We start from the raw sequence: 27,127 nt of genomic DNA, 5'->3' as shown, positions 1-27,127 counted from the left end.
CTTACCATGGTGTAAAGTACTTTTTTGTTCCCTTCACTGTCCTCTTCTAACATTCTTGTCCATTTTTCCATCCACTTCTTCTTCTCCGCCCTTACTATGGTCTGTGCCGCTTTCTTGCTTTCCTTATATTTTACCCTAGCTTCCTCTGTTCGGGTCTGGAACCATTCTCTGAAGGCTTTGTTCTTTCGAAGTACTGCCTCTTTACATATGTTGTTCCACCATGGGGTCTCCTTACTTCTCCTCTTTGTGCTAGTTCTTCCGCACACAGTCTCAGCTGCCTCAACTAGAGCCCTCTTAAAATCTCCCCATTCTTCTTCCACTGTTCTCTGATCTTCCTTTGGCAGCTTCTTCCTGATCAGTGTCTGGTACTGGATCCTCCGTTCATCCTCTTTCAGCATCCATGTCTTCAACCTTTTCTCCTGTATATCTGTTGCCCTCCTATCTTTTTTCTCTCTCAGGGTGGCTACCAACAGCCGATGGTCACTGTCTAAGGCCTCAGATGGAATGACCTTAACATCTGTGAGGCTGCTCATCATCTGCCTGTCCACTAGTACATAGTCTACTACTGAAGTTTGGGACCAGTCTCCACTGTACCAAGTTATTTTGTGGCTACTTCTCTTCTTGTACCAGGAATTTGCGATCGCCAGCCCATTCCTCTTGCAGAATTCCAGCAACAATTTTCCTTCTCTATTTCGGTTCCCCCAGCCCTCTGGTCCCATTATCTTCTCGAATCCTTTCCTGTCTGTGCCAACATGTGCATTGAGGTCCCCTATTATAATCTGATTACCTCCATTTAGCTGCTTTTGCATGTCATCTTCAAATTCCTCCTTCTCCTTTTTTGTACACCTTACTTGTGGGGCATATGCTTGGATGATTTCAATGCTTTTTCCTTTCACTCGTACTCTGGCTTTTATCATTCGATCATTGATACCTTCCACCTCCGCCTGCAGACCCTCTCTGACCACTATTGCCACTCCATTTCTTCCCCTCTCATTCCCTATCCAGTACAGTTTACATCCTTTACTTAGTGGTTTTTCACCAACTCCTCTCCACCTAGTCTCAGCAAGTCCCAAGATGTCCAATTTCCTCCTTTCCATCATTTCTACAATTTCTTCTAACTTCCCAGTTAAGAGTCCTTACGTTTAAGGTGCCCAGTCGTAAACCATCTCGTAATCCTTTTCCATTGCTTGGTCGGTTTCCTTTAAATCCGTTCCGTGTTCCGAGGCATGTTCCCTTTTTAAAAGCAGTTGATTTATCCACTACTGGCTTGCTAGGCCTATCGCAGCTTCACCAGAGCCCCGTTAGCCGTCACGTTTCAGGGTTCCCATAGGGCCTTCCCAGCTACCGTAGCGGTCCTGGGTCACACGAAGTCCCCGCTGTACATCACCCCTATAGGCAATCCCCTACTTTGTGCCGTTGCCCATCTCCCATGACTTGGACGAGGGGTTGGACTTATGGGAGACATTAATTTACATTAATAAAAATATTTATTAAGCAAACAAAATAAAAAAAGTTATGAATAATAAATAATTTGAAATCGAGTGAGATTTATTACTCCGATTCTTTGTCAGTTATAAGAAATGTATATTTCATTGCTTTTAAAGTAATTTTCAGAACTACACTTTTTTCAAATGTCTCATCAGAAAGTGTATTTGATGTTCAGATTTGCCTTACTGACATCTAAAGAAAATGTGTTCTACATCTTCAAAGAGGATATTGATGTGATATATTTCCTGAAATCAACTTTATTTCAGGATAACAATATGAGACTTTCAAATCACCATTTTCTTCATAAAAAATTAAGAAATCATCAATTTTACTTTGGATTTTAGTAAATAACTTCATTATCCCAAATCATATTCGAAGTAAATTTTCTTTTATGACATCATCATTTGAAACTCATGGCCCAATTTTTCAACTTTTCTTTGGCTATTGTATGTAAGATGTCTCTGCATAAAATGGTCACCAATAAATGGGGTTAAGAGGCAACTTGTCCCCTCAGTTGCTGAATATGCTACCCAACACAATGTATTTCACTTCAATGATTGCATCACAGCTTGTTTGACCTGGATTGTTCTTACCATCATCAGATTTCTGAGTTGTGCCGAACTCTCCCTACAACATATCCTTTGTTCTTATAACCCTGCCCCCAACCTCAACCATCGCTGCCCTTCCCTGCTCCCATTCCAACGCCACACATGACTTATATCCCTTCTACATTCCAACGCTACACATGACTTCTATCCCTTCTACATTCCATACCTCCTTTTTACCTCTTTGATATTGTCAGACGCAGTTGCATTCAGACTTCACTGCCTGAAGACAGTGGCTTGTGTGAATGAGTGAGTGTTTCCATTTTGGATGAAAGACTTCGTCTGAAAGCTTAATGTTTTAGTCATCCTTCTCATTGTGCCTGTCTGCAACTTAACACATCCTCTTTGTGGTGAGTATCAGTCTATCCCTTCTGTCTTTTTGTTATTCCATCCAGAACTTTCCATTGTTCGAGACACCCATATCTGATTGTTTGAGCTTTACTAGATGTGGTGGTGTGCCCTTGACTTCCATCTCTGAACTGACTTATACAGCGTGTTAGAGGCAGACCTACTATTTAACACGTACTCTGTACCACGGTACAAATTAATTTGGCATTGTTAGAAGGGAAAGAAGCAATAAGTAGCAAAAAAATCATAATACCAAGAGGGGATCAAACTTCTACCGTCAGATTTCTAATGAGGAACTTAACCACTGAAACACCCACCACTGCACAATTCTATGTAACCCATAATAAGTTATTTATCAAACAGAAACTGCACAGAGCCAGGGGAACAAACACTAGTTATGGAATTTTATACAAGAAGTAAACAAAGAAAATATGGTGGCATTCTACATTTTTCTTCATTTAAGTTACAAATAATTTATTCATGAATGAATTTATCTGAATATTGTCCAGCTCTGTTTACCACTACATATTACACTTCCTTCCTCTTTGCAGCTAATATTATCAACTGTGACAAGTCCTATTAGTTAATTTGCTCGATTTACTCATGAAGGCCTACTGTGTTGCTAGACAAGTTTTTTGTTAATAATAGACATAGTTGACAGTTGTAATAATTTATCACACTCCACAACACAGATCTTTTTCATTTGTTCAGTCTAAAATGCATCTCAATGTCAGTGAGATTTTAACTGCAGACACTGCAGATATACTGCATATGTACAAGTGGGTGTGATTGTGTGTTGTTCATGTGGCTGTGGACATCAGCGTGATGTTGTAATTGTAGACAATGGAGACCACCAATGATTGTGGCAAGTGGCAACCCTCACAGCTGAGTTCCATGGTTCTATCAGTGAGAGCACTGCCTGTTGGGTAGTGTCATCACTCTGTCACCACTATCTTGACACAAGCATAGAATACCCACAGCACACTACCTGAATTGAGGAGTGGGAGTTGTCTTTGTCAGTCTTCTGTGGCTCACTTCGGGCTGACTGACAGGTGCCCAGTTGAAATATCATGGAATGTATTGAATGGTGACTGGCTGCAAGCACAAAAAGTCTTTGAACATTTCAATTCACCATAAAAATTTTCAAATTGACAATGACAGGCCCTATCCACAGAGAGAAGAAGAGAACCAAAAACATAGTTCTATTGAAATGGTCTTACTACAACCACCAAAATCCAAGCTGGAAATGAAAACCAACAGGCCAAACCATCAGGGCCAAAGCTGCCAGACCATTCAACCGTGATCCTGTCTGATGGATCAGATGGTGAACATAATCCTGATGGAACTGGTGAGTCCCTCATGTAAACCCAACCCTCCCCCCTCCTCCCCCCCTCCTCCGGCACAATTTTCCACCATGGAGAAACGACAGGGGGACAGGCACTCACCACTAAAATGGCTTCTGTTCAATACTTTATTCAGGACACATGTAGAGGAACTATACCTTTTAGCTTAGGGTTGATCAGTGTGTATGTATCTTCTAAAGGAACTTTAAATTCTGTATCTGTCACTGTATCAGTGCATGAGCATCATGGTTTGACACTATGTTCACTCTACCTGACTTCACATGAGGTGCTAGGTGAAGAAGCTCTCAGTGAACACCTTACTCAACTCCCCCAACCCTCCCTCATTTGTGTTGATTTTAATGCACACAATGTGCTTTGGGGTTCTGCTCCACCGGACCCAGGCTTAGAGAAACTGCGATTCTTCTCCTGTCTTCATATATGTGTTTCTTGAATACGGGGCAGAGCACCCACTTCAGCACTGAAATAGGGTTGATCACTGATATCAGTCTCTGAGTATGCTCTCTTGCCCTTGCACACACGACTCAAATGTAGGAGGTCGGCGACTTGCACTCAGGTGATCTCTGTCTGATCGGGATTCACCTGGTAGACAGATTGGTGCCTGAGTGAGAGCTGCCATCATGGGTGCTCAGTAGTGCGGACAATGCTTCTGTATGCAAATTCCTGTTTTTGAACACTGAGACAGTCGCTTTCAGTGTGGGTTCAGAGGATATACAACCTGGTCGTCCAGCAAGTGGCTATGCAACAGACTTTTCTGCGCCAGCATCACTTAACTGGTATATTTTTTGACATCAAGAAGGCATACAATATTACTTGGAAGCATATTTTCCTTGGGCAGCTCTATGAATGGTGTTTTTGAGGGTGTCTTCCTGTTTTTGAGTGGTCCTTCCTCTCACCATGCTATGTTACATATTGAAACAGTGATGTCCTCTGTGGTCACTTTGAGAAGGAAAACTGTGTACCTCAAGGTAGTGTCTTAAGTGTGGCTGTCTTTGTGATAGCTATTAATAATAATATTACATCAGTTGTTAAATGTCCTGTCCAGAGCTCTTTTGAAACTTGCAATAACTCCTCATCAGTTGCAACTGACTATTGGTTGAGGGAATGTACAGAAAACAGGAGTTTTAATTTCTCCACCAAGAAGTCTGTGTGCATTCGTTTTCACCATTCACTTTCGTGAGCTGTGGATGAGGATTCTGGGCCTACTGCAGTTGGAGCACTAGCATTGCTGCAGTTGTCTGACATTTAATGTGTATCAACATGGCTTCAAAATTTACATAGCGCATTGCCCATCCAATGAAATTGATAGAAATGTATGAGGTAGATGAAGAACTGTATAACTTGTGGCATCCCAAATACAAAAATAGAATAAGAAGAAGCAAGAACTGTAAAAAAAATGCAGAGGCCATTAGCCATGAAGTATGGCCATGATGTACTCCAGAGGATATGAAGGAGAAGATCTACAATTTTCGTAGAAATAAAAGTATTTCTTAATGGCTATAATATGTACTAAATAGTTATTTGCTTCAGATGTTCCTCCTTCAGTACTTTATAAATAGCTCCACATGTTATTGGTATTATTTTCGTCAATGTGCACTGCAGTATTTGATTTCTATACTGTAAACTGGAGTAGCTCTCTCCTGTTGCAAGAAGTTGTATTGTTACAGTAAGTCTGTCTTTTGCAGATTTAGCATTTCTGAAGTGAGTGTTCTGCTTTGTAATATGAGGAGCCACTTTCCTGAGCATGTACTGAAATGTAATCTTGTCCATTCACAAGTAATTTCCATACAACTTTACATCCCTGGCTTGCCACTACAATAACAGACTTTGTTGGATGCTTTTAGCAGCTTGTGAAATCCACAGCTGCACTCAACTAATTTTTCTTTTTCTCTTCTTCTGCTCCTCCTCCAAATGTAAATACAATGCAGTAGTGGTACACGCAATTGCAGAGCACAGTAATAGGTCTTTTTCAGCCATTCTGAAGGAACTGTGACGTCGGAGATATTTATCAAAGAAAATTCAACGGCAGTGTAATACTGCCATTTGAGCCATGTCAGATTTTCTCAAAGAAAATATGGCGAATATTTGATCAGATTTCTTTGGCAAAGAAAATTTTATAGTCTAATAACGGCCTATACTTGCTCAGTGTACAAGGGTGGTTTGAAAAGTTCTTGGAATGGAATAGAAAAAAAAAGTACTTACATTACTGAAATTTTTTTTATTTTTCAGTGTAATCTCTTTGTAGATTAATCCACTTATTCCAGCAATATTCCAATGCCTTGATTCCATCTTGAAAATGAGTTTCCTCCAGTCCTGCAAAATCGTTGTCAACTCTGGCTATCAATTCTTTGTTTGAAGTGAATCTTCCTCCACCAAGAAAAATTTTCAGTTTTGGGAAGAGATGAAAGCCTGGTGGAGCCACATCAGGTGAATAAGGCAGGTGTGGCTACAATTCATACCTTAGTTTCTGTAATTTTGTCATGGCGATGGCATATGTTTTTAATCCAGGGTCAAGAGTTGCGGCACCCGTCATGCAGATAATTCATTTATTTATAATTCTTCAGTTAAAATGTGATATATCCTTTCGGATGACATCTGGAAGACATGAGCAATTTCCTGCTGCGATCCTCCATGAATATTTTGTGCACTTTTGCAATGATTTCTGGAGCAATGACACATCTTGGCTGACCACTGTGGGGATCACCATCCAAGCTCTCCTGACCAAATTTAAATTCATTTGTCCACTTGGCAACAGTTGAATATGATGAAGCAGAGTTTTCCTGTGTATTCTGGAAATCGGCATCAATGTCCTTTGCTTTCATACCTTTCTTTATGAAGTACTTAATCACTGCTCCAATCTTGATTTTTTTTTCCATCTTCGCAAATCACAACGCAGGAACAACAGAGCCACGTCACCACCACAGCTCTCTTCCAAGAGCACTGACATGGCACATGTTTACAGGCAACAATGAATATCATGTGAACAACTTGTTGTGTTAGTGCTGACTTCTCGTGGTCATTCCAAGAACTTTTCAAACCACCCTCGTACTTCCTTCAGTGGCACGGGAAGTGAGTATCATTTGCTGGATACTGGGGAATGTGGGTATTTGGGGCCATGAACAGGCTGACCAATCCTCCAAGGAGACCTGCTGCACCTTCCCTTGCAGGCTGTCGTTTCACTGTTGTGTCGGACTCACTTCCAAATAGGGAACAGTCCCCTGACACATGGCTTCCTACACTGACAAGAGGATGAGCCTGTCTTTTATACCTGTGGCATGAAGATCATTGAATACCACAATTTTAATGGGGCTCTTGATATTGTGGTGAGAGGTCAGAAGGAAATTTCAGTGGGCATATACCATCAATTTTAGCTGATCATGAGATGAATGTACTGAAAATTTTAAAGTTTTGTGAAGTGTGTAGACTCCAGCCTAAGCTTTTAGGCAGTGTTTCAGAATGGCTGGCTCAGGTTTTTTCTTTCAGTGACTGGCCAGCCACAGCTATCTGTATATTCATTTCCTTTTACTGTACATTTTCAGTCTCTCAACATATGTGGATTTTGTCGTGCTCTCTCTCTCTCTCTCTCTCTCTCTCTCTCTCTGTGTGTGTGTGTGTGTGTGTGTGTGTGTGTGTGTGTGTCGCACCAACATATGATCATCATCATGAGGGAGAACGGACGATGGATTGGCGAGTGCTAAAAAAGAAAAACGGGTCACCGGGTCAATCAGACCCATCTAAAGTGAGAACATAGATAGACAATGATGAAGACACCTCAGCATAGATCTTTATTTTTGTTTACCCTTGGCCTCACTTACTTGTGAATCCCTCTCATCCTGCAGTCTTACTAGTATGCCCTACCATTGCAACCTTCCCCAACCTATTTGTCTCTCCTCCTCAAGTAAGGAACTGATAGCTCCAAAGCTAAGCGAGTGTTGTCACTTTCACTTTTATATGCATCTATCTGCAGTGCTAAATATTTTGACTTTTGAAGGTAAGTATTGCTTAGCTATTCTGTCTCATTTTACTAGTTTACTGTTTGAAGTTGGATTGATAAGTTTGGTAAAACAACATTTATTTTCACAAAAATTTATTTCGCAACATAATTTCCCTAGTGCTCAATATGTTTGGTCCAACAAATACACTTAAGCTGATAAAAGAATAATTTGTTTTAAATCCTAAAAATACTTATTCACAACACAGATAATCTCTTTAGTCGATGAAAATTCTTCTATCTATGTTATTATTTTTTTAGGATTAGAAGACCTTAGGAGTAGAATGCTGAATTATTTCACTTCAAAGAAGTGTCAGCAGTTGCACTGTGCTGATGCTAGAGTCATTTTTGTACTGGAATATTGACAGTTTCTGCTTTGACTCACTATGTGAACTGCACATTAGTACCATTCTGTGTGGACCATATCCTAACAGACTTTTGACTTCCTTTTCAGTGCTTGTCATCAACTTTGCAGGACTTTTTACGCATTCCTTATATTGTTTTACTTGATAGAAGATCTATTTGAACATCTGACAGTTGTGAGTGGATTCTGATTGATTTTAAATTTCCAGCAGTAATTCACACCTTTCTTACTCTTATTCTCTTCTTGTTGTTTGAAGAGATAAAAATGGTTTCACATTTTCTCCTCATTTGGTATTGTTGTGAGCTGATAGTCTATTTTTCCTCATTAACTAACCATATTGATAAGTTTCTTTGATTTATTTTTGCTTAAGTTATTAGTTTCATATTAAGGAAGAATTCATAGTAAACACTCTTTATATATGATATGTACACAGAGGTAGATTAAAATGAAGCACTTGTATGAATGCAGCACTATCAATTATTGATAATTGTAGTATTGAGTTCTATATATGGTGCTGAATGAACATTAGTACCTAAACTGTACCCGTTTTGAACTTCTGTCATCTTGAAAGTAGAGTTGTCTTTCTTAAATCATCAGTTTCCTACAGAGAAACATTCGCATTTTACTTTCCAAACTGTATGTTACAGATAATGCAGTGTATGGACACTGAAACAGTCAGTCAGCTGTTACAGGGTGAAGAATGGAAAGACTTGACTGTGCCATTATCTGCACTGTCTGAAAGTCTGAAACAACATCAGATGGATGTTGCTCGTTTATCATTTGGTTTGCACTCACAAGGTTTGCATATTTTGATATGTATTAATTTTGTCTATTATATAAAAATAAATTATAATATACCATATTACTGATTTTTTTCTGTTTCCTTATTTCAGTACAGTGTTTCTTTCACCCTGAAAATAAGTTAGTTGTTCCACATTTTTGTTTACATCACATATGTATATTTTTTGCAGCCTTCAAGAATACATTCCATGAAAGTCCATCAGATGAAAACTTCTTGAAAATACTGAGCAATGCAACAAAAAACATGAATGATTTATTTCATGTTGTTGAATGTGCTGTCAAGGAAAACTTAAGAAATGTAGCTTTTACTTCTAACTTAATTTTGCTGTCTTTGAACCATGCATATGAACTGATACAGTTTTTACACAACAAAATCTACAGTGAAAGAAGAAACAGTGAAATCTCAGATTTCATGGACAAACGTGAATTAAAACACATTGTTACAGAAATAATGGCACATGTCATAAATTTACGATCCCAACTTAGCAGATACCCAAAGGAGCAAAACACTACTGTGAATGATTACCAACCACTTGACAGTTTGTCAGAAGATTCAAAGCTATTGTGGAACTCATGGACCTCTATGGATGACGAAAATATTGTACTTGATTCAGTTTCTAAAAATTCTGTACCTCTGGCCCAGACATACTTGATTAAAGAGCGTAACTGGAAACCGCAAGGGATAATGACTACTATGAGGAACATAGTTAATAAAAGAATCCATGAACTCTTGAGAGACAAAGACATTGCACAGTCAAGAATGCTTCTGACTAATGTGGTATGTATACAAACTAATAAACTAACAGATTAAAAGTTGTTTAAGAAAGAATCGTGCTTTTTGCCTATAAAAAAGTTGTTTTCTGAATAATTACAAGATTCTGCAACTGAATGATTATGTTTTAGCAGTTGACACTAACTTTCCCAACATTTGGATGTCTCCACAACTAAGTCTTTTTGTTTTAAATCCATGGCTTCATTGTACCAAACTGCTCATGGACCATCCAGAGGAATGCTTTATATGTATATGAAAACCTGGATGCCTCATTTAGTGCAGATTTATTTTCAACTTAATTACAGTCTTGATCAAGAGCCAAGATTATGTTTTGTCCCATTGCAACCTGAATGCCTATGCTTGAATTTGCATGATTTAATCATTGTTTGTCATTTAACTTCAGCTTCCTAATGATATTTAAGATCTTTAGTCACATAAGATCAACAAACGATGAACAATATTTCCATTTTAATTTTCATAGCTGCCAAGCTGTTCATTGACAGGAACTGTCCTCCAAACCTGGATCAGCAACACATCACCTCCAGATGCTCCACTGAATCCCACCAGCCACCTGCAAAGGAGTGTGGAGCACCTCTCTTATTACATATCTAAAGCTATGTTATTACTCTGGAGTTCACATTTAAATGTTTACCAGAGGGTTCTCAATTGTTCCACTCATGAATACCATTTGGAAAAAATGAACACCTAAACCCTTCCATGTAATCTCAGATTTCTCTTATTACGGTTGTCATGTCTCTCTATGTATGTGGGAGGCAACAAAATATTTTGGCATTTGGAGGAGAAAATTGGTGATTGAAATATTGTAAGAGGATCTTGCCATAATAAAAAAAAAACACCTTTCTTTTAATTATTGCTATCCCAACTTGTTTGTCATATTCACGGCGCTCTCTCCCCTGTTTCATGATAATACAAAATGGGCTCATTTCTCTAAACTTTTTTGATGATATTCATCATCAGTCCTATCTGCTAAGGATTCTGTACTATGTGGCAGTATTTCAGAAGAGGACAATATTGCAGGGAGTCTCTTCAGCTATGGTTATCACATGTTTTAAGTGTTCTGCCAATAAAACACAGTAACACAGTCTGTGCTTTGCCTTCCCCATAATATTTTCTATGTTATGACACCAATTAAAGTTGTTTGAAATTGTAATCCCTAGGTGTTCAGATGAATTAACAACTTTTAAAATTTTCTTATTTATTCTCTAACTGAAATTTAATGGGACTTTTCTAGTACTCATGTGGAGGACCTCACGTTTTTTATTGCTTAGAGACAATTGTCTCCGTGAACACTATGCAGATTCAGTATCTTGTATAAATCATTTTGTAATTCATTTGGTCTTCTGATACTTTACTAGATAATAAATAATATCATCATCTGCAAACAATCTGCTCAGATTGTCTCCTAAAGTAGCTATATAGATTAAGAACGTTAGATGGCTTTTAACACTTCCTGGCAGAACCCCAGATATCACTTCAGTATCACTAGGTGACTTCCTGTCAATTAATACAAATATGCCCACAAAAGGCAAAGGTTGCGAGTTCGAGTCTCGGTCTGGCATACATTTTAAATCTGCCAGGAAGTTTCACACCAGCGCACACTCTGCTGCAGAGTGAAAATCTCATTCTGGAAACATCCCCCAGGCTGTGGCTAAGCCAAGTCTCCGCAATATCCTTTCTTTCAGGAGTGCTAGTTCTGCAAGGTTCGCAGGAGACTTCTGTAAAGTTTGGAAAGTAGGAGACAAGGTACCGGCAGAAGTAAAGCTGTGAGAACGGGGTGTGAGTTGTGCTTGGGTAGCAAGGATGCCCACGAATGGCAAACGTCCCGAGTTCGAGTCTCGGTCCGGCACAGAGTTTTAATCTGCCAGGAATTTTCACATCAGTGCACACTCCACTGCAGAGTGAAAATATCTTTCTGAATACAAACTCTGTGACCCGACAGGAAATTACAAATCCAGTAATGCAACTGAGATTGTTCTCCATAGACAAGAAAATTGATTAAAAACCTCTTCTGAGGAAAGATGTCAAAAAGCCTTCATGAAACCTAGAAATGTGGAATCACCTTGAAATCGTCTGTTGATAGAATTCATTAGTTCTCATGAATAAAGAGCCAGCTGTATTCTACAAGAATGATATTTTCTCAACGCTTGGTGGTCACCAAGAGTATCTGCTTTGAAATTACTCTTGTTGGCAGCTATTCTTGATTTGATTTCTAAAATATTCACTGCTCTTGCTATGGTGCAGGATTTTTGGAAAACTATATTTAATAATTCCCTTAGTGGTAATGTCATTGGCAGTATTACCATTGCCATTGCACAGTGAAGATAATGATTGTGGTTTGCTGCTGATATACTTTACACATGACCAGAAACTTTTTGGTTTCAATGCAAGATTTCAAGCTAGATTTTTGTTGTGAAAACTATTGAAAACATCTTACAGTGGAGTCTGCACGAAGGTTTGAGTGTCTGAAAACCATTGCCAATCTTGAAGATTTTGTGTTCTTTCATTTCTGACGTACTTTTTTCATTGTTTCTGGAACATTGCCCTGACCTGTTTTGTGTACCATGGGAGATCCATTTCATCATTTATTTTAATTTGCTTGGTACAAAACTCACAATTGCCATCAAAACCACTTTTCTGTTTTGTTTTTAATTTAAGCCACAATTGGTTGAAACTTTTGTAGTTAGTATGAAAGGACTGGAGAGTGTCTCTTAGGAAGACATCAAGTTATCTGTTTTTCTAAATAGATATAATTTGTGAATTTTTTTGGTAGACTTGGATATTCCATCTTCCTTCAGGAACCTTGTGGTCACTAATTCCTGTATCCATCATGTTGCTCTTTATTTGCCCAAGACTGATAGACACTAAGAGATCTACTATGTTGTTGTAACCCTCTGCTCTTTGTGTGGCCTCTTGAAATACTTGCTCAAAATACTTAGAAAGCAGTTAGTTTGAGTTTGGACAATATTTTATGTCTACCACTGATTTAAACACATATTTTTGCCAACGTATTGAGGATAGATTGAAGACACCACTAACTACACTGATGGAAAAAAGAAAATTGCAGCACCAAAATATAATTACTTTTTAATAGCGCATTTTATGAATACATTTACCTATGTAACCTAGTTAAGGGATTAACATTGCAGGATCACAGATTAATGTAAGTATGAGATAAGCCATTGCAAATTTGAAATTCTGGAGTTATGATATGGGGTACAGTTTTGTATGGCAGCAGGGACACTCTCGTGGTTATCCCAAGCACACTTACTGAAATTCTGTACATCAGTCTCGTGATTCCGGTGTAACTGTTAGAATGTTGAATGCAACCTTGCAAATGTGCAAGCATTGTGTTGTACAGGTGCCACATGTTAATTTGTGGGCTGGAGTCCCATGCCTGTTGCACTTGGCCAGTCAATACAGGGATGGATAACGCTGTTTTTGTCTGGTGATGTCCCATATATGCTCTATTGGAGACAGATCTGGTGATTGAGCAGGCCAAGACAACATGTTGACACTCTGTAGAGCATGTTGGGTTACAACAACAATATGTGGATGAGCATTATCTATTGGAAAACACCCCCTGGAATGCTGTTCATAAATGGCAACATAACAGGTTGAATCACTAGACTGATGTACAGAATTTCAGTAAGTGTGCTTGGGATAACCATGAGAGTGCTCCTGCTGCCATACAAAACTGTACCCCATATCATAACTCCAGGTATAGGTCCAGTATGTCTTGTACACAGACAGATTGGTTGCTGGCCCTCAGCTGGCATCCTTCTAACCAGCACACGGCAATAATTGGCTCTGAAACAGAACCAGTGTTTATCAGAAAACACAACAGAACTCCACCCTCCCCTCTCACGAGCTGTTTCTTAGCACCACTTCAGTCACCAATGACGGCAGTTTGGGACCAGTGGGGTGCACACTACAGTGCATCTGGCTTGGAGCTGTCCTTGAAGTAAGCATTTTGTAACAGTTCATTGTGTTGTTGTGTTTGCCAGCTTCTGCTGAAACTGCTGCTGTAGTGCAGTACTATCTGCTAAGCCATATGCTGAACACAGTGGTCTTCTCTCTTGGTAGTGCCAAGTAGCCGTCCAGAGCTAGGTGTTCTTGAGAAATTCCCTTCTCATAACTGTCACTGCCAACAATCATGTGCACTGGCAACTTTCCATCCAAGACTTTCTGCAGTATTGCAGAAGAAACATTGAGCATCTCATAGCCCTATTACACGACTTTGATCAAACTCAGTGATGTGTTGATAATGATGTCTTTATTTTCCTAAAGGCATTCGTGACTAACATCAGCTCTCCATGTCCACTCTCAAAGGTAATTAATACCCATGACTATTGCAGTGTATATTTAAAGCAATTTGTAATATTATAGTGGGGCTACTAGTGCCACTCTTATGTGACTGGTGTGAAACTTGAGTAGACATCACCTTTCAGATGTAGAAACACACCTACAAGATTTCGTTCATATTGTCCAACTCCTCCTTGGTATTGCAGTTTTTTTGCCATCAGTGTGTAATTGTAGAAGTCAAAATGAGACTCAAATTATCCATGAATCTCCAGCAACTATATCATGAAAGTCAGTAGGATTATAAAAGGAGGTAGTCCAGTTGTTAAGTACAAACCTCTGCTCATACTGACTCATAGCAAATACCTTGTGTCTACTTTGGTTTCAGTGGCAACAGCCTCAGGCTGCTTAACTAGAAACAGCACCGCTGAGAGTTGTGAGTGAAGGAACTCTTAACACATCTCACGTCCGAACACACCATTCATAGTCCTATTCACACCAAAGATGGTGTAAATCTGCACTACAGACATTCACAACAAATTAAAGAGTAAGCTAAAAAAGTAAACACACCCATACTTGTTGTTGTTGTTGTTGTTGTTGTTGTGGTCTTCAGTCCAGAGACTGGTTTGATGCAGCTCTCCATGCTACTCTATCCTGTGCAAGCTTCTTCATCTCCCAGTACCTACTGCAACCTACATCCTTCTGAATTTGCTTAGTGTATTCTTCTCTTGGTCTCCCTCTATGATTTTTACCCTACACCCTGCCCTCCAATACCAAATTGGTGATCCCTTGATGCCTCAGAATATGCCCTACCAACTAATCCCTTGTTCTAGTCAAGTTGTGCCACAAATTTCTCTTCTTTCCAATTCTATTCCATACCCCCTCATTAGTTATGTGATCTACCCATCTAATCTTCAGCATTCTTCTGTAGCACCACATTTCGAAAGCTTCTATTCTCTTCTTGTCTAAACTATTTATCGTCCATGTTTCACTTCCATACATGGCTACACTCCATACAAATACTTTCAGAAATGACTTCCTGACACTTAAATCTATACTCAATTTTAACCAATTTCTCTTCTTCAGAAACATGTTCCTTGCCATTGCCAGTCTACATTTTATATCCTCTCTACTTCGACCATCATGTTATTTTGCTCCCCAAATAGCAAAACTCATTTACTACTTTAAACGTCTCATTTCCTAATCTAATTCCCTCAGCATCACCCAATTTAATTCGACTACATTCCATTATCCTTGTTTTTGTTGTGACTCGCCAATCATTCAAAGCGCCGCCACGCAATTACGCGCGTCCTCTATGTGCGGCGCTGTCTGCCAGCTATGCAGCAGCTGCGCCACGTAAGCGGCCAGCCGAGCAGCGGCCGCTAGACCGGGACTCAGTGCTCATTCAAATGTTAACGCGTGCACATGTCTTCTACATCTACATCTACGTTTATACTCCGCAAGCCACCCAACACTGTGTGGCGGAGGGCACTGTCATTACCTCCCTTTCCTGTTCCAGTCGCGTATGGTTCGCGGGAAGACCGACTGTCTGAAAGCCTCCGTGCGCGCTCTAATCTCTCTAATTTTACATTCGTGATCTCCTCTGGAGGTATAAGTAGGGGGAAGCAATATATTCGATACCTCATCCAGAAACGCACCCTCTCGAAACCTTTTGAGCAAGCTACACCGTGATGCAGAGTGCCTCTCTTGCAGAGTCTGCCACTTGAGTTTGTTAAACATGTCCATAACGCTATCACGGTTACCAAATAACCCTGTGACGAAACGCGCCACTCTTCTTTGGATCTTCTCTATCTCCTCCGTCAACCCGATCTGGTACGGATCCCACACTGATGAGCAATACTCAAGTATAGGTCGAACGAGTGTTTTGTAAGCCACCTCCTTTGTTGATGGACTACATTTTCTAAGGACTCTCCCAATGAATCTCAACCTGGAACCCGCCTTACCAACAATTAATTTTATATGATCATTCCACTTCAAATCATTCCGCACGCATACTCCCAGATATTTTACAGAAGTAACTGCTACCAGTGTTTGTTCCGCTATCATATAATCATACAATAAAGGATCCTTCTTTCTATGTATTCGCAATACATTACATTTGTCTATGTTAATGGTCAGTTGCCACTCCCTGCACCAGGTGCCTATCCGCTGCAGATTTTCCTGCATTTCGCTAGAATTTTCTAATGCTGCGACTTCTCTGTATACTACAGCATCATCCGCGAAAAGCCGCATGGAACTTCCGACACTATCTACTAGGTCATTTATATATATTGTGAAAAGCAATGGTCCCATAACACTCCCCTGTGGCACGCCAGAAGTTACTTTAATGTCTGTAGATGTCTCTCCATTGATAACAACATGCTGTGTTCTGTTTGCTAAAAACTCTTCAATCCAGCTACACAGCTGGTCTGATATTCTGTAGGCTCTTACTTTGTTTATCAGGCGACAGTGCGGAACTGTATCGAACGCCTTCTGGAATTCAAGAAAAATAGCATCTACCTGGGAGCCTGTATCTAATATTTTCTGGGTCTCATGAACAAATAAAGCGAGTTGGGTCTCACACAATCGCTGTTTACAGAATCCATGTTGATTCCTACATAGTAGATTCTGGGTTTCCAAATACGACATGATACTCGAGCAAAAAACATGTTCTAAAATTCTACAACAGATCGACGTCAGAGATACAGGTCTATAGTTTTGCTCATCTGCTCGACGACCCTTCTTGAAGACTGGGACTACCTGTGCTCTTTTCCAATCATGTGGAACCTTCCGTTCCTCTAGCGACTTGTTGCGGTACACAGCTGTTAGAAGGGGGGCAAGTTCTTTCGCGTACTCTGTGTAGAATCGAATTGGTCCCGTCAGGTCCAGTGGACTTTCCTCTGTTGAGTGATTCCAGTTGCTTTTCTATTCCTTGGACACTTATTTCGATGTCAGCCATATTTTCATTTGTGCGAGGATTTAGAGAAGGAACTGCAGTGCGGTCTTCCTCTGTGAAACAGTTTTGGAAAAAGGTGTTTAGTATTTCAGCTTTACGCATGTCATCCTCTGTTTCAATGCCATCATCATCCCAAAGTGTCTGGATATGCTGTTTCGAGCCACTTACTGATTTAACGTAAGACCAGAACTTCCTAGGATTTTCTGTCAAGTCGGTACATAGAATTTTACTTTCGAATTCACTGAATGCTTCACGCATAGCCCTCCTTACGCTAACTTTGACATCGTTTAGCTTCTGTTTGTCTGAGAGGTTTTGGCTGCGTTTTAAACTTGGAGTGAAGCTCTCTTTGCTTTCGCAGTAGTTTCCTAACTTTGTTGTTGTACTACGGTGGGTTTTTCCCGTCCCTCATAGTTTTACTCGGTACGTACCTGTCTAAAACACATTTTACGATTGCCTTGAACTTTTTCCATAAACACTCAACATTGTCAGTGTTGGAACAGAAATTTTCGTTTTGATCTGTTAGGTAGTCTGAGATCTGCCCTCTATTACTCTTGCTAAACAGATAAACCTTCCTCCCTTTTTTTATATTCCTATTAACTTCCATATTCAGGGATACTGCAATGGCCTTATGATCACTGATTCCCTGTTCTGCACTTACAGAGTCGAAAAGTTCAGGTCTGTTTGTTATCAGTAGGTCCAAGATGTTATCTCCACGGGTCGGTTCTCTGTTTAATTGCTCGAGGTAATTTTTGGATAATGCACTCAGTATAATGTCACTCGATGCTCTGTCCCTACTACCAGTCCTAAACATCTGAGTGTCCCAGTCTGTATCTGGTAAATTGAAATCTCCAGCTAAGACTATAACATGCTGAGAAAATTTATGTGAAATGTATTCCAAATTTTCTCTCAGTTGTTCTGCCACTAATGCTGCTGAGTCGAGAGGTCGGTAAAAGGAGCCAATTATTAACCTAGCTCGGTTCTTGAGTGTAACCTCCAGCCATAATAATTCACAGGAACTATCCACTTCTACTTCACTACAGGATAAACTACTACTAACAGCGACGAACACTCCACCACCGGTTGCATGCAATCTATCCTTTCTAAACACCGTCTGTACCTTTGTAAAAATTTCGTCAGAATTTATCTCTGGCTTCAACCAGCTTTCTGTACCTATAACGATTTCAGCTTCGGTGCTTTCTATCAGCGCTTGAAGTTCCGGTACTTTACCAACGCAGCTTCGACAGTTTACAATTACAATACCGATTGCTGCTTGGTCCCCGCATGTCCTGACTTTGCCCCGCACCCGTTGAGGCTGTTGCCCTTTCTGTACTTGCCCAAGGCCATCTAACCTAAAAAACCGCCCAGCCCACGCCACACAACCCCTGCTACCCGTGTAGCCGCTTGTTGCTTGTAGTGGACTCCTGACCTATCTAGCGGAACCCGAAATCCCACCACCCTATGGTGCAAGTCGAGGAATCTGCAGCCCACACGGTCGCAGAACCATCTCAGCCTCTGATTCAGACCCTCCATTCGGCTCTGTACCAAGGGTCCGCAGTCAGTCCTGTCGACGATGCTGCAGATGGTGAGCTCTGCTTTCATCCCACTAGCGAGACTGGCAGTCTTCACCAAATCAGATAGCCGCCGGAAGCCAGAGAGGATTTCCTCTCATCCATAGCGACACACATCATTGGTGCCGACATGAGCGACCACCTGCAGATGGGTGCACCCTGTACCCTTCATGGCATCCGCAAGGACCCTTTCCACATCTGGAATGACTCCCCCCGGTATGCACACGGAGTGCACATTGGTTTTCTTCCCCTCTCTTGCTGCCATAGCCCTAAGGGGCCCCATTACGCACCTGACGTTGGAGCTCCCAACTACCAGTAAGCCCACCCTCTGCGACCGCCCGGATCTTGCAGACTGAGGGGCAACCTCTGGAACAGGACAAGCAGCCATGTCAGGCCGAAGATCAGTATCAGCCTGAGACAGAGCCTGAAACCGGTTCGTCAGACAAACTGGAGAGTCCTTCCGTTCAGCCCTCCGGAATGTCTTTCGCCCCCTGCCACACCTTGAGACGACCTCCCTCTCTACCACAGGTGAGGGGTCAGCCTCAATGCGGGCAGTATCCCGGGCAACCACAGGCGTAGTCCGATCGGGGGATGTGTGGGACGAGCTGGCCGTCCCCGACAAACCCCCATCCGGACCCCCACAGTGATGCCCATTGGCAACAGCCTCAAGCTGTGTGACCGAAGCCAACACTGCCTGAAGCTGGGAGCGAAGGGATGCCAACTCAGCCTGCATCCGAACACAGCAGTTGCAGTCCCTATCCATGCTAAAAACTGTTGTGCAAAGAACGTCTGAACTAATCTACAGAGAGCGCAAAAATCGACACAAAATTTAAATGGTTATTAAAATACAAGATAGCCTAGTAAATGCAGTAATGCTGCTACTTGCGCGCTGCTGACACACTGCTCGGCGGCGGAAGGAGACTACGCGATTTTACACTATTCAGGTGCTAAAACGTGATGCTACAACTCTCAAATACTATAATACACCCGAAATTTATGAATTAAACAATGCAAGTACCAAAAACACGCAAAGAAATTAAGAATTAAACTATGTAACAAATGAGTGAGCTAGGAGTATACGACTTGCTGCTGCAGCTGCTTATCCAACGGCGGCAGGGAGCACACTGACTGTGACCAACTGACACTGGCCGTTCAAAACAAAAACAGAAGACAGACGACTATGCGAATTTACACTATTCAGGTACTAAAACGCGATGCTACAACTCTCAAATACTATAATACGCCCGAAATTTATGAATTAAACAATGCAAGTACCAAAAACATGCAAAGAAATTACGAATTAAACTATGTAACAAATGAGTGAGCTAGGAGTATATGACTTGCTGCTGCAGCTGCTTATCCAACGGCGGCAGGGAGCATACTCCTTGCTCTGTGACTTACATGTGTTGCGTCATTCTGAAATATATGTGTTCAACTTGACGTTATAACAGTTTTGCTTTTGTTGATGTTTATCTTATATTCTCCTTTCAAGACACTGTCCATTCCATTCAACTGCTTTTCCTGGTCCTTTGCTGTCTCCGACAGAATTACAGTGTCATCGGCGAGCCTGAACAACCCATACTTAGATTCTCATAATATAATGAACAAATAAATAATCTGTTGCTGCTCAAATGGAGGTTGGTGTCCTACTGATCTGTTTGCAACTGTCACTGATGTGTTCAAAACAAATTACAATGGTGCTGAAGACAATGTAAATGTTCACTGTGCAGTTAATAAACATCTGTCTACTCTTAGTAAATACACAAGAAACAAGAAATTAAAAATTAAATTACAAAATCAGATAGGCAAAGCTATAAAAAAGTATCTCGCTTCTACTTAGAAGCTCATAATACCTACACTGTTGGTGCTGCACTAATGGAAGTTGATGCCATACTCAGTAACATAACATTCCAGATTGAAACAAGATGGTTTACATAGATGGCCTCAAGGAAATGGACATACTCAAGTTGTCACATTGTTTTCCCAGACATTCCTAAGAAATTGCTTATCAACAGAATTTAGAATCTTCGGTGCTGAGTTATATGCGATCTCAAGGGCTTTTTATCAGATGAGATGTACTCATACAAAGTATTTTCTCGTTTGCTCATATTCCCTGAGTGCCTTGTGAAGCAGCTAAAGAATGTGCTTAGCAGAGATCCAATATTAAAATGTCCAGAGTACCTTGTTGTCTATACGGAAGTGTCTTTCCTTTGAGTATGGGATACATAGAATTTCATGGCATCCAGACTGCAGACTCAGCAACCAAGAAGGCATGTGATGAGAATTCAGTGATATCATGTAAAGTCCCACTGCAGTCACTTACATCACAGATAAGGACAGTCATGGGTAGTTGAGAAAGAGAGTGGCTGGAAACAACTAACTATAATTTTAGGCCAATTGACTGTTTAATTGCCCATGACTGTTTCAGAAATATGAAAAAAAATTTTGGGAACTGCTACAAGTCACAAAATTTTGTTGGTTTATTTAAGTGTTTAACAGAGCAAAATATTTTGAGGTACAAACTTTATCCTCAAGCTGCAATGACAATAAAAATCATTTATCCAAAGTACACATAGATATTTAACTTCTTCTTTACAATCTTTGAATGTGACATGGTCATCTCACAAAGAAGGATGTCCACAGCACATGTCAAGACTGTAAAGAACAACTTTAATGTATATGCTTACATTTGGTAAATGTTTTAGGATGACCATCACACTTTCAGAGACTGTAAAGAACAACTGTAATATCTGTATATACCTTTGATAAAATTCTTTGTATTGCCAATGTAGCCTGAAGATTATGTTTGTACTACGAAACTTGTTGTTCCTTTAAATCATTTAAATAAGTCAGCAAAATTTTGTGATTTGTGGTGGTCTCTGAAAAACCTTCCAAATGACAACAACCTTTGGACAGTTAAGACAGTCATGTGACAGTGGCATACTTCTGCATGTCCACTTTGATGAAATCAAATCATTTAGCTCCTCTTTGTCTGGGGCATTGCTCTTTAAATCACACATCAGACCACATACAGGGTGTTTCAAAAATGAGCAGTATATTTGAAACGGCAATAAAAACTAAACGAGCAGCGATAGAAATACACCGTTTGTTGCAATATGCTTGGGACAACAGTACATTTTCAGGCGGACAAACTTTCGAAATTACAGTAGTTACAATTTTCAACAACAGATGGCGCTGCAAGTGATGTGAAAGATATAGAAGACAACGCAGTCTGTGGGTGCGCCATTCTGTATGTCGTCTTTCTGCTGTAAGCGTGTGCTGTTCACAACATGCAAGTGTGCTGTGGACAACATGGTTTATTCCTTAGAACAGAGGATTTTTCTGGTGTTGGAATTCCACCGCCTAGAACACAGTGTTGTTGCAACAAGACGAAGTTTTCAACGGAGGCTTAATGTAACCAAAGGACCGAAAAGCGATACAATAAAGGATCTGTTTGGAAAATTTCAACGGATTGGGAACGTGACGGATGAACGTGCTGGAAAGATAGGGCGACCGCGTACGGCAACCACAGAGGGCAACGCGCAGCTAGTGCAGCAGGTGATCCAACAGCGGCCTCGGGTTTCCGTTCGCCGTGTTGCAGCCGCGGTCCAAATGACGCCAACGTCCACGTATCGTCTCATGCCCCAGAGTTTACACCTCTATCCATACAAAATTCAAACGCGGCAACCCCTCAGCGCCGCTACCATTGCTGCACGAGAGACATTTGCTAACGATATAGTGCACAGGATTGATGACGGCGATATGCATGTGGGCAGCATTTGGTTTACTGATGAAGCTTATTTTTATCTGGACGGCTTCGTCAATAAACAGAACTGGCGCATATGGGGAACCGAAAAGCCCCATGTTGCAGTCCCATCGTCCCTGCATCCTCAAAAAGTACTGGTCTGGGCCGCCATTTCTTCCAAAGGAATCATTGGCCCATTTTTCAGATCCGAAACGATTACTGCATCACACTATCTGGACATTCTTTGTGAATTTGTGGTGGTACAAACTTCCTTAGACGACACTGCGAACACCTCGTGGTTTATGCAAGATGCTGCCCGGCCACATCGCACGGCCGACGTCTTTAATTTCCTGAATGAATATTTCGATGATCGTGTGATTGCTTTGGGCTATCCGAAACATACAGGAGGCGGCGTGGATTGGCCTCCCTATTCGCCAAACATGAACCCCTGTGACTTCTTTCTGTGGGGACACTTGAAAGACCAGGTGTACCGCCAGAATCCAGAAACAATTGAACAGCTGAAGCAGTACATCTCATCTGCATGTGAAGCCATTCCGCCAGACACGTTGTCAAAGGTTTGGGGTAATTTCATTCAGAGACTACGCCATATTATTGCTACACATGGTGGATATGTGGAAAATATCGTACTATAGAGTTTCCCAGACCGCAGCGCCATCTGTTGTTGACAATTGTAACTACTGTAATTTCGAAAGTTTGTCTGCCTGAAAATGTACTGTTGTCCCAAGCATATTGCAACAAACGGTGTATTTCGATCGCTGCTCGTTTAGTTTGTATTGCCGTTTCAAATATACCGGTCATTTTTGAAACACCCTGTATAATACACATGGTGTCATCATAACAGTTGGCCATATTTTAAGTTAATATTGTTTGTATTTTGATAAGATAACATTAAATGACATGAACTGAGACATGCTCTCTATTTTAAGTGATTCAACATAGCATGAGTTTTAAATTTTTTGAGCAATCAGGACTCTTTCCTAAGTTGTCAGGAAATGGATTTTAATAACTGAGTGGCTGCCTCTTTCCCCTTTTTTATTTTAGTGGTCAGACAGCCTGATGTACTGTGGAAAAATTCTATTGACAATAATATGAAAAAGATAGATTGCTACTCACCATATAGTGAAAAATTGAGTCTCAGACAGGCAGAACAAAAAGACTACAAAACAAGTAAACTTTTGGCCAAATGGCCTTCTGAAGTATAAAACACACACAAACACATTCATGTAAACACAACCCACACACATGTGACCACTGTCTCTGGGCACCAAAACCAGACTTCGAGCAGCTGGACATGATGGGTGGGGTTAAGGTGAAGGCTGTGGTGGGGTGGGGCGGGGGGGGGGGGGGGGAGCAGCAAGATAGGGATGAGGGACAATAAAGTGCTGTTTGTGGAAGCATACAAAGATATGGTTGGGAGAGGGTACAGCAGCTAGGTGCAGTTGGGAGATTAGTCTAAATGTGGAGGGGAGGAAAGGCGGGGGGGGGGGGGGGGGGGTGGTAGGAGAGAAGTGAAAAGACTGTGTGTGCATTGGTGGAATAGATGGCTGTGTAGTGCTGGAGTGGGGACAGTGCCCAATGGGGCACTGTTAAATGGGGCGTTCCCCAAGGGTCGGTGCTGGGGCCACTGCTGTTTCTTATTTATGTAAATGATATGCCTTCTAGTATTACAGGTGATTCAAAAATATTTCTGTTTGCTGATGACACCACCTTGGTAGTGAAGGATCTTGTGTGTAATATTGAAACATTATCAAATAATGTAGTTCATGATATAAGTTCGTGGCTTGTGGAAAATAATTTGATGCTAAATCACAGTAAGACTCAGTTTTTACAGTTTCTTACTCACAATTCAACAAGAACTGACATTTTAGTCAGACAGAATGGGCATGTTATAAGCGAGACGGAACAGTTCAAGTTCCTAGGCGTACGGATAGAGAGTAAGCTGTTGTGGAAAGCCCATGTTCAGGATCTTGTTCAGAAACTAAATGCTGCTTTATTTACCATTAGAACAGTATCTGAAATAAGTGACATTTCAACACGAAAAGTAGTATACTTCGCATATTTTCATACGCTTATGTCATATGGTATTAATTTTTGGGGTAATTCTTCTGATTCAAAAAGGGTATTTTTGGCTCAAAAACGGGCTGTTCGAGCTATGTGTGGTGTAAGTTCGAAAACCTCTTGTCGACCCCTATTCAATAGTCTGGGAATTTTGACACTGCCCTCACAGTATGTATTTTCTTTAATGTCATTTGTTGTTAGCAATATTAGCTTATTCCCAAGAGTTAGCAGCTTTCACTCAGTTAATACTAGGCAGAAATCAAATCTGCATGTGGAATGCACTTCCTTGACTCTTGTGCAGAAAGGAGTGCAGTATTCTGCTGCATCCATTTTCAATAAGCTACCACAAGAACTCAAAAATCTTAGCAGTAGCCCAAACGCTTTTAAGTCTAAACTGAAGAGTTTCCTCATGGCTCACTCCTTCTATTCTGTCGAGGAGCTCCTGGAAGAGCTAAAAAATTAAGCAAATTCCAGTGTTACATTCTTGATTTTCTTTATTTAAACTAACGACTTGTCGCCTGAATATGTTTCTGATATTTCATTTTATCTGTTTCTATAATCGTGTTATAATTTCATGTATTGACTCGTTCCATGACCATGGAGACTTCTCCTAAATGTGGTCCCATGGAACAATAAATAAATAAATAAATAAATAAATAAATAAATAAAAAGGACAGTGACTAATGAAGGTTGAGACCAAGGGGTTATGGGAACATAGGATATATTGCAGAGAGAGCTCCCTCCTGTGCAGTTCAGAACAGGTGGTATTGGTAGGAAGGATCCAGATAGCACAGGCTGTGAAGCAGTCTTTGAAGTTTAGAGCATTCTGGTGGGCAGTGTGTTGAGCAGCTGGGTGGTCTAACTGTTTCTTGGCCACAGTTTGTCTGTGGTGTTGGTTGTCATAACCATGTAGAATGCAGCACAGTGGTTGCAGCTTAGCTCATAGGTAACATGACTGCTTTCACAGTGTTTGTTAGTCACTGTCCTTCACCCATCTGTCCCCTTTCCCTGTTCACAATCCAGCAGTACCCAGCTTCTATTTCACCAGTGCACCCACAGCATTTTTATTTCTCTCCTTTCCCGCAACCCTGCCACATCCCCCTGCCCTTCTCTTAACTGTATCTATCTGCAGTACACTCCTCCCCACCATGTGTCTGTATGCTCTCAAAAGCGGCACTTTACCATCCCGCCACCCCTGTCGTGCTATCCCTCCCTCTCCCACCTCAGCCTCACCTGCCCCAGCACCGCAGATTGCATCTCCCATCACGCACAGTTGGGGAAAAACTTATTTGTTTAGCAGTCTTTTGGTTGTGCCTCTTTGCAACTCAACATTTCCACTATATGGTGAGTAGCAATCTATCCTTTTTATAATATTGTCATTATACCATCTGGGATTTTTCCATTGGAAACATTCTACTGTATTACCTTCAAGCTAATCAATATTACACGAAGCAGCGTATTTATTTTCAGGCTATCATAATTTTATTGAATTGTAAGGACATGTTCTTGAGCACATGTGATGACATACACAAGATAATGCATATTTTTATTGTTTATTTTTAATATTCTTATAATTTGAAATTATAACTTCATCAGCCTAAAAACTAAACTCTTATACATTTTAAGCTCTGCCACACAATATAATTTGTAACCTGAGAGCATATTGAATTGAGAATTGAACAATGGTAGTACCAGTATTGGTGATGTCTGGAGGGATAGGGGTGGTGTGTCTCCCTGCAGATCTGTCCTCAAGTGGGAGTCATTTGCAATTGTCCAAATATTGATGTTGTCATACTGTTTCAAAAAATGCTAATATATTTCCATAGTGCATCATCATTTTCAATTTCTTTTCTAAGGAAAACTTTTATCACTCAATCACAGGCATTCAACTGCATACATTCATATTCAACAAGGACTCATATAACCATGATATCGACTACTCAGCAACTAAAAACTCCATCATCATCTTTGTCATCTATATTCAACTGTATTCTTGTTGTTAGCTGTCCTGAAAGGTCTCTGTGCTCTCCGGCTCAACCCTGGTCACAACAGGCACGGAGATGTGATATGCCACCATTGCTGAAATAGAACTAATACAATTACTCCAATTACATAACATACATTACAATATTATTTAAAAAATTTATCTGAATAATAAGAACGTATTGACTGCTAGCTACATTTAATTTAATATTTCATCTGTTATTACTTGGGTGGAAGAGATTCTTTATTATTATTCACTCACTACACTTTGTTGAAATAGGCCTTGTAAATAACGCTTACTGATTTGCTCATTGCTAGATGCGGTAGACAAGTAATACATCAGGTGTCCATAAGGCAAGGAAGTTGGTACAGGTTGAGCATAGAGGGGTATGTCTAAGATGTTGCAGATTTTTTTTTTTTACAGTAAAATGTTATTGATAAAAAATCTACTCCTCAAGTGGCAGCAGGAGAACACACATTAATTGTGTAGATAAAAAATCTACTCACCAAGTGTCAGCAGGAGAACACCCTTTTTTTTGGTGTTTTGGGGGGGGGGGGGGGGAGGGGCGGGTGGAGGGGAGAAGGGGGGGGATGGGTCAAAATTATTTTAGCTGGTATATGATGCGGAGAGAAAATTAATGGAGTGGATCTTATTTCAGGTATGATTTATGGAATTCACTATCATGCTGTCAAATGAAGACCAACATGAGATGTCAAAACTTGTAATGATACAATTTAATCAGTGT

At 40.6% G+C, this 27,127-nt stretch overlaps 1 protein-coding gene across 1 annotated transcript in view; it reads left to right on the top strand.

Annotated features, from left to right (window-relative positions):
* The window catches only part of LOC124798902 (spatacsin), a 369,496-nt gene that overhangs the window by 91,851 nt on the left and 250,518 nt on the right, over window positions 1-27,127 (top strand). Inside the window, exons 8-9 of the mRNA XM_047262433.1 lie at window positions 8,805-8,955; window positions 9,129-9,736. Of these exons, the coding sequence (XP_047118389.1) occupies window positions 8,805-8,955; window positions 9,129-9,736 (759 nt within the window). The remainder of the gene's footprint in view (window positions 1-8,804; window positions 8,956-9,128; window positions 9,737-27,127) is intronic.

Source organism: Schistocerca piceifrons, chromosome 5, assembly GCF_021461385.2.
Source record: "Schistocerca piceifrons isolate TAMUIC-IGC-003096 chromosome 5, iqSchPice1.1, whole genome shotgun sequence".
Classification (NCBI taxonomy): domain Eukaryota; kingdom Metazoa; phylum Arthropoda; class Insecta; order Orthoptera; family Acrididae; genus Schistocerca; species Schistocerca piceifrons.
This window is presented reverse-complemented; position numbering and strand designations above follow the sequence as displayed.